The sequence below is a fragment of the Lucilia sericata genome, unplaced genomic scaffold (assembly GCF_015586225.1).
Source record: "Lucilia sericata isolate MDLA Ls3-8-SP2 unplaced genomic scaffold, ASM1558622v1 Contig000242F_arrow, whole genome shotgun sequence".
Classification (NCBI taxonomy): domain Eukaryota; kingdom Metazoa; phylum Arthropoda; class Insecta; order Diptera; family Calliphoridae; genus Lucilia; species Lucilia sericata.
Window position 1 is genome coordinate 252,779 of NW_023994269.1, and position 9,361 is coordinate 262,139.

Here is a 9,361-nt window from a genome sequence, read left to right on the forward strand (position 1 = left end):
AAAGGGTTTAGCTTTTTAAAATAAAAGTTTTCCTTATTTACATACAAAACAATATCTATATACAACATTTTATGGGTACAGAAAATTACTCTTATGTTCACAGTTTAAAAAATTAAATTAAATTAAATTAAAATTAATATGTATTTTGTTAGCTCAAAAGAGATAATTGACTTAAGCCATATTTCAAACATAGCCCTGATGTTTACAGGGGAAGATTCCTTTTACGGCATACGTTTGATGGTGGGTATATGAGATTCGGCACAGCCGAATATAACACTCTTACTTGTTTTAATTTATTATTTTTAATAAAAAGTATTTACCATTTACTAATACCAAACTGCAACCTTAACCCTTTTTTTGTTTTGGAAAGCGAACTCATACCACTTTCAAAATTAACGGTTCATATAAAAATCCAGCTATTTTCAAATAATGTTGAACAAACTTAAGTTAATTTAAACAAATCTATGCGAAACATGAATATTTGTATACATATACATACATGTTAAATTAAAATTAGTTTTTAAATTTATATAAGATACATATGACAAAATTTATTAGAATTAACATACATAATTTGGAATTCAATTTAAATTATTTAAAACAAATTTTTAAATACATATTTCGAGACACCATATTCAAAAAGTTCTTACTAAATAAATAAGCTATTATTAAAACAAATTTTGAAAAAACGGATTTTTATATATTATGTATTAAAAATTATACATACTTTAATAGAAATATGTAGATATGTATAGTAAAAAATAGCTAATAAATATTAGAACAAATTTAGAATTATGTTCTTGAAAGTTGAGTCATTTAAGTATATTGGGGTTTCCTTAAAATAAGTATTTACGTTTAAATTTTCTTAAAGAAAAACAAAATACATATCTTTTGAAATGACTAAAGCAAACGGAATACAATACTACAATGGTATTGAATTGATGATTAAGTCTTCTCCCACCCTTTAGTCGCGTACTGGGCAAAACTAACAACAAAAACAAATAAACTTCACTAATGTCTCACTAAACTAATACGATTAAAATGAAAAAAGAAAAAGGAAAAAGACAAAGAAACTAACAAACAAATGGACTAACGGACGGAAAGACAGTCGGACAGGCAGACAAACAAACAAATGTTTAACGAGTATTAAAAGCATCTAATGAACGTACATACACATGTACGTATACGTATTTATTTAGCATCATTTTTATATTATTTTCTTTATGTAGAAATTCTAGAGTTAAATATAAATGTTTATGCATGTGTGCTTGAGAGTGTGTGCGGATATGTACATACATATGTTTGCATGTAAACAATGCAAAAATGATCAAATATGTTTGTATGTTTGTACATGTGAATGTGTACGTCAAAATGAACGACTTTACTGCACTTAATGTTTGTACTCGTATTGTTGTTGTTCGCTGTTTTTTATTATTATTGAACGAAACATACATACGTCGGTATGTATAGTATTGTTATTGTCGTTGTTTTTGTTTTTATACATATTTACGTATGAATGTATGAATCTGTGGTCATCGACACATTGCCTTTGCACAAATTCTGAAGGTCACAACCACATGCATCTCCGTATGCACATGGATAGTATTTTGTTTAATGGTGTTGGAGCACAAAATCCACTAAAAGAGTATGAAATACGACAAAAAGAGCGAGTGAGTAAAATTTATAATTCACACAATACAGGGGCTCCAAGTAAAAACTGCATTTGTATGGCGGTTTCTTTTCTTTATTTCTTTTTGGAGTAGTTCTCATTTAAAAACTCTCTGTTTGAATGGAAACGAGTGCAAGTACATGTGTTGGTGCTTTGTATTTTACCAACGATGCGTTTGTTCCCTTAACCCCCTTTCCCATTTGTAGAAAATTATGAAGCTTAATGCTGGCGTACGAGTATTCCAGATTATTTGTGTAGTTGTAGTGTTTGTTATTTATTCATTAAAGAAATAATTTTTCCTGCTCACACTCTCTTGTTTGCTATACATATTAGTATAATTTTTTATATGCATTCTTGTTTAAGCGAGAGTAATACTAACATGTTTATTATTATTTTTTTGTTTTTAATTTTAAATAAGTATGTGTTGTTGTTGTTGTTGCTGTTGTGCACGAGAATTGCAAAAACACTTTTGTTTTTATTGCAGTATATTTTGTAACATTCCTCGTTAATTTTGACGCCGGATGTAAACCAACTAAACGAGAAATGTTCGTATGTAGTATGTATGTACAAACGCCAACATATATACATGAATGCATATAACATACGAACGAGAGTAAATAAAAACAGAAAAGCTTGTAAAACTACGAGCAGAATAAAATTTTTACTTAAATACCTATGTATATTAGTGTTACCTAAATGTATGTTCGTATAATCGTTTATTTGTACCTTTATTCACTTAAACGACATAAACATATTAAGAAATCAATAGTTGAAAAGTTCTTTTGAAAAAAGGTATTATAAATTATAAAATTTGTGTGCTAATTTCCTAAATAGTACGCGCATTTTATAATTTACCAAGTCCGAAATCAGTGCCTAAACTTACCTTTTCAATTGACTCTTTGAATTTGGGAAATTAGTTTGAGTCAATAAAGTGACGCTTAGCATCTTCTCTACATTATTTGGGGACTCTAAAATGTCTATTGCAATGCAAAAAGTACATTCGTGCCGTATTAGAGTAAGCCAGGAATAAATGTTAGTTTTAACACAGATAAGAAGACACATATTTTTATATGCTTTTTCAAATACCATAATTTACACATTTAATTGTTTTAAGTAAATTCCAGATAAAGATCAACTATAGTAGTGCATTCTGTTTTCTTAATAATTAATGCTATTTTTTATCAATCATTATCTAAGAATCACTCTCGGGTCCATAAACATATGTAGCAATGTATATGATTGTATGTACATATACTTTTTAAGGGGTAGCTATGTATGAGCCAATTTTCACTTAGCTATCTAAAATTCTGGTCTACCACTATGTATAATAAGAAAATTTTCGCTTTGGAGTTTTCTTCCAAATTCATGACTCGATTTTTTGCATCCTATAAATCAACTGATGTTTTTGATCCCACAAAAAGTCCAAGACAATAATTAGCATTGAACATCGAATTAAGTACACGTGTAATTGAAATAAAAATACATTTAATTTCCCTCCCTTATTTCTCTTTCTCTCTCTGTTCTCTCTCCCCAACCTATACATATAGTGCCCGAAAATTACTATTTACCTTTATCCACAAATGGCGGCAATACTTCCAGTAATGGCCCAGTTGGTAATAACAATGTTTCCTGCAGTTCTACGGCGCCAAATGGTCTGACCAGCAATGGTTCCTATACAGGTGCACCCTACTTTACAACTCCATCTCCGCCTCGTACAAACGTCGGTTTGGCTTCACATCATTCCCTACATCCACATCAACAACATGCTTTGCATACGCACCAGCAGCATTCCTCCGTCTCCAATCCAACGGTCGGCTCGACCAGTAATGGCGTTCTGAACACGAATGGCGTGTTGACGCATCAACAAAGTGTTATACAACCGGCCACATCGAGTGTTAACTATGATCTCTCCTACATGCTAGAGTTGGGCGGTTTCCAACAGCGTAAAGTTAAAAAGCCCCGCAAACCCAAAATCGAAATGGGCGTTAAACGACGCAGTCGAGAAGGTTCCACTACCTATCTGTGGGAGTTTCTACTTAAACTCCTGCAAGATCGCGAGTACTGTCCACGTTTCATAAAGTGGACAAATCGTGAGAAAGGTGTTTTTAAGCTGGTCGATTCGAAGGCCGTTTCACGCCTCTGGGGCATGCATAAGAATAAACCCGACATGAACTACGAGACAATGGGACGAGCTCTACGCTACTACTATCAAAGAGGCATATTGGCAAAAGTGGATGGTCAACGTTTAGTTTATCAATTTGTTGATGTACCCAAAGACATTGTGGAAATTGATTGTAATGGTGTTTAAACGAGAATGAAACAAACCAAAAAATAAAAGAAAGAAAACAGATCGACAAAAAATAGAAAGGAGACCAAGCAAATTAAAGTGTATCGGACCATTTGATGATTGAATAAAATTGTTACTCCACAAATTGGTGAATAACAATAAAACAAATCAAATTCTCTAATTGTAACCAATCATTAAATACGATCCCCAAAATAGGTAAGTTATAGTATAATTAAAAAATAGTTTATTTCTTAAGATCGATAGAAAAAAAAAAACAGATTCATATTTAGATCGAAAACAAGTCACAAATACTGACGTATGAGTGTTAACTGTTGCAAATAATATTACTCATACGAGGTAGGATATGATTAATGTAATATTTACACAGAAGTAATTATGTTTAAACAATTTTTGAAACAAAGCTTAATAACTATACATAAATATAATTAATTTGTTATAAATAATAAACTTTTTTTAATTTATCCCTCTTTTAGCTATTCTCCTATAATGGGTTAAAACACTGGATGGTGCTGCACTCTAGAAAAATACTTGCGCTTTGTGCAACTCAAACTCAAAAAAGCTCAAGCGAAATTATTTTTCTCCAAAAGTTGAAATTAATCTTTGCAACATGCTGTACATGAGTGTAGATCGAAATCGGATTATTTTCCTAACAACACAACAACAAACACATACAAAAAAAACTACCAAAACAAAAACATTTGGATAAATTTGAAATTACAGGGGTACTCCCCTAATACGAATAAAATGAAAATTTAAAAATTTCCACTTTGTATGTTAAAAAACATTATAATTTCAAAAGCTAAGCTTAGAAAATAAAAGAAAATACAATTCTATAACAAAACGTATGGCCAAAAATGAAATTGGGAAACAACAAATCTCAACGTTGTTAAAGTTAGAGTTAAAAATGTAAAAAGTTTTTTTTTTATTTTTTAAGAAACAATTTGTAATAATGGAAAACTATATGTGTTAATAACTTTAAAAAAGTATAAAAAATTTAATTCTCCTTCTAAATTTAAATTTGCTATTATAAATATAAATTACTTTTTTTTGTTTGTTTTGTAAACTGTGCTATGCTATTGTTTACTATTTAAAAAAGAAATAATTAACAAAACAACTATAAATAAATAAATACATAGTAATAAAGAGTGTAAATTTTTTCATAAACAATAAAATGTAATGAACATTTAATTTAATTTGTAAGAGCAACCAATATAAGGGATTATAATGCAATTTTGGAATTATAATTTCATACAGTTTTTTATTTTTAAAAATTTTATGATTATTGTATTGTAATTGTTAATAATGTTTAAGAATTATTATTATATTATATTATTATTATTATTACTATAAAATAGTATAAATATTCTATTATATTGTTAGTTTAAATTTATATAAATATTTTTACTCCCCCTCCCCCCATTTTGTATTTTATTTTTCTGGTTAATTTTAAGTTATAGTTTCTAAGTTTTCTGAGTGTAATATGTTAATATTGAATAATTGATTGAATGATGCGGATGATGAATGATTAAAATTATAAATCATAATTTTAATCATGTAATTATTTTTATTAATAATATTTTGTAAATTTTTATTTGTTTTTGTTGCTTATTTTTATTTAAAAGTAAAAAATTTGATATATTTCAAATGTTGATTAATTTTTTTTTAATTTTTTTAATTATGTAAATCGTATTTGTTTAACAAATCAATTTTAGAAAAAGAAAAAACAAAATGCAATATTTAACTAAATTTTTTTATAAACCAAATGGAAAGGAGTATGTCATTTTTTTATTTTGTTAATTTAACAAATTAAGAAAAAAAAATATTCAAAAATACTAAATGTCTTCCAAATGTCTTCAGCAAAAGTTTTACACGAATGGAAAAGATAACAGGAGATTATAAAATGTTATTTATTTTTTAAACAAGATTTCAAAAACTTTTAATTTCAATTTCTTTCCTATTTCTTTGATTAAAAAGCAGCACGAAAATTATGCACAATATGCATTAAAAATTAATAACTTCAAAAATCTTGTCAAAATTTTAGATAAAATAAAATAGTACATACATTATGATTATTTGGACAAATAAAAAAATAAAAAACTATCTTCCTAATATTTTACTTTATACTGTTGAAACAAACTTATTTGATTAAACTAAATGATCTCTCATTTTATATAGTTGATGTGATATTTTAAATACAAATATTTAACAGAAATTTTAATTCCATATTATAATTGAGAAACAACAATAAAAACCATAAATTCTATATTAAAAAGGCTTCAATTTAATTTAAAAATTATCTTCATATACTTAACAATAATTTTTCTAATAATGCATTCAACTGGAAAAATTGTTAATATTTCATATACCCAAATTTTTTACAAAAATAAAGGTTAAAATTTCATGATTATCAATGCGTATATGGAACTTGTTTAAATTCTATATTTTTTCTTTCTTTTGGATTTTTTTAATGTTAAATTTATTTATTCCAAAATTTTTGTAAATAAATAATTGATTTTTATAAAAATTGTTCAAAATTTTATTTAATTTTTTAAATAATTCATTTTTAATCATGAAATATTTAAATGCGTTTTCTAAAGTTTCGCTATTAATGCTTTTTAACTGGATATAAAATAAAAACGGTTTGCAATTGTTGAATATGAAGCCTTTATGTCATAGAAATAATTTATACATCTAAAATTTGTATTATTGAAATATTTTCTCTTAATTTGTTTAAATAACAAAATTACATAATATGAACGTACTCTTTTTTGGTATAAGCATGATGGCAATAATTAATTTCTATTAAGTTTTTATTTTTTATAGCAATATTAGTTTTTAAACAAGCAAAATTGTTTTAATACTTCTCTTTCTAAGTTTCCTATAAGACGAAATTCAAAGACTTTTTTATACATATTTTGGAAAGCTTTCAGATCATTTTATATTTTGAAATTCCTGAACTTAATTTTAGCACTGCCTCTTTGTTAATTTCTTGTATTTTTTACAAAATTCAAAATTTTCCTTTCGAATAAATTGTTTTTAAGAACTTTTCTATACATCATAATTTTGTTTTTAAAATAAAATAATTAATAGTAAATTTAATCAAATGTTTGTACATTGAATGAAATAAAAGAAAACAACTGCCCTACACTGCCCAATTTACACTCAATAAAAATAATTAAATGAAATGAAGAAAACAAAAAACCGAAAAAGAAAACATAAATTATTTATGTAAAGTGCAATCTGTTAAGAATCTTAAGTCTATTCTTTTTTATACATACATACATACATACATATAAAATGAAAATAAAAAAATGTTCAAAAATTTATTTCTTAATTTTTTTGTTTGTTTTTTTATATATTTTTATAGTGATTTGGTTTTAGTTTCTTTTTTATTATTTTGTTTTATTATTTTCTTTATATTTAATTAAAAAAAAAAAACAATAAAAAATAAAATGTTTATATATTTTAAATTGTGTAATAAAAAGTACTTTATATTATTTAAAAAATAAATTTGGTTTTCTTTTATTTTATATATATTTTTTTTATTAAATAGAATAGAAAATTGGACGAAAAAAGAGAGTGAGAGATATTGAACAATTTTAGCAAAATTATACAAACCCTAAAGGAATTTTTGTTTTTATTAGAAAATCTTTAAATAATTTTTTATTTTTTTAAGCAAACATCGATGTCTTAACTTTTTAACAACAAATTAAAAATATTATTCTTTCTACTTTATATTGTTTTACTTTTTTTAGCAAAAAATTTTAAAATATATAATTTTGAGTTGTCGCGTAATATTAAACTGAGCTTGCTTTATGTCAAAAAAGTAAAAGAAAGAATTAAACTGAAAAATTTAATTTAAAACTTTAAAGACCATGAGTGAAGCCTATAGTAAGCAGTAATTATGTTTTTTCTTATTATAAATATATTGATATTAAATTTCTACAATTCTAATTTATTTTCTATAAATCTCTACACATTTTCGTAAAATTTCGCTGGACAACAAAATAATTTACTTGGTAGAGATTTTAACCCTTATTTTTGATTTGAATTGTAATTTAAAATATTATCTAAGAGTTTCTATACTCAGTTTCCAATTTATATACATACATACATTTTATAAATTTAAAACCAAAAATAGTTAGAAAGAGAACTTTTGAAATAAATATATTTCAAATTTATTATTTCACTTTTCATGTCATTCCTTCTGAAATCGTCAAATCGGTATAGAAGCACAGTGTTATTGATTTATTTCTTATTAGCAAGTAAGTATAATTTCTAAATGTTATGAACGTTCACATACATACATACATATACATACATACATTAATTAAAATAAAATTTAGCTAAATTAATTATTTAGAAAAATGTCGATGCGTTTATTTAGGATACACAAAATTGTGTGTGAAGTCTCAGATTGGAGGTTTCCTTAGCAAAATACACCATGTCTTTTTAAACTAGTAAATTTAGAATGTTAAGAGATTTTTATTTACTAAACATCTAAAAATTAAGTATTTTTAACGATATATACTAAGAATTTATATTTACACACAGACAATTCCCTTTCGAAAAAAGTACTTACAGAAAGAAAATATATGTACAACCATAAAGTTATTAAATAAATATAAAAATATAAGTACAACGAAAAATAAGATTAATATTTTATAAAAAAGATATACATATTATTATTACAAAACATAACCTCAAAATACCTTAACAAAAAAATTAACCTCAAAATGAAAAGGAAAAAATCGTTTTTATGTTTCAAATATTTTAACGTCAATTAAAATACGATTATAAATTTCATAATTTAATGGCGATTAAAGATTGAAAAGATTGAAAAAAATATATTTAGAAAACCAAAAGTAATACAAAACATTCTAAAAAATACAACATTTGGACCTCATACTTAATATAAAAAATTTAATTTAAACGAAAACGGAAAATTATATATGAACAGAAAAAATTATAAAATTTGTAAGAGATTAATGTGACATAAAACCAATGCGTTCATAAAACAAAGAGATTTTAAAGCATTGTATTTATCATTAGCCAATTTTTCCAAATATTTCGATTTTATTTTAGAAAATGAGGTAATTATTAAACTCAATTAGCCCTTTTGAACTTTTTAAAAATCAGCAATTTCAATATTATTAGTTCCTTGCTTTGCAAAGATGTTTTTTCTTCGAAATGTTACAATAAAAGTTATAATTATCGCACTATTGTCTCAAATGTATATCGTCCGTTTGGGCCATAACATTTCATTCTACTGAACTGAAACACACGTTAAAACTGTAGTATACATTACATACACATTATGTATTTGTAAATGTAAAATTACAGACGTAAAAAGTTTTTTTCTTGGGAAATTAAAATCCTTCAAT

General features: G+C 25.3%; 1 protein-coding gene across 1 annotated transcript in view; it reads left to right on the forward strand.

Annotated features, from left to right (window-relative positions):
- Positions 1 to 7,260, forward strand: part of LOC119602566 (ecdysone-induced protein 74EF) — a 31,014-nt gene extending 23,754 nt beyond the window's left edge. The window contains exons 4-5 of the mRNA XM_037954147.1: positions 3,217 to 4,172; positions 4,451 to 7,260. Of these exons, the coding sequence (XP_037810075.1) occupies positions 3,217 to 3,977 (761 nt within the window). The 3' untranslated portion in view covers positions 3,978 to 4,172; positions 4,451 to 7,260. The remainder of the gene's footprint in view (positions 1 to 3,216; positions 4,173 to 4,450) is intronic.
- Positions 7,261 to 9,361: the final 2,101 nt, after the last annotated feature.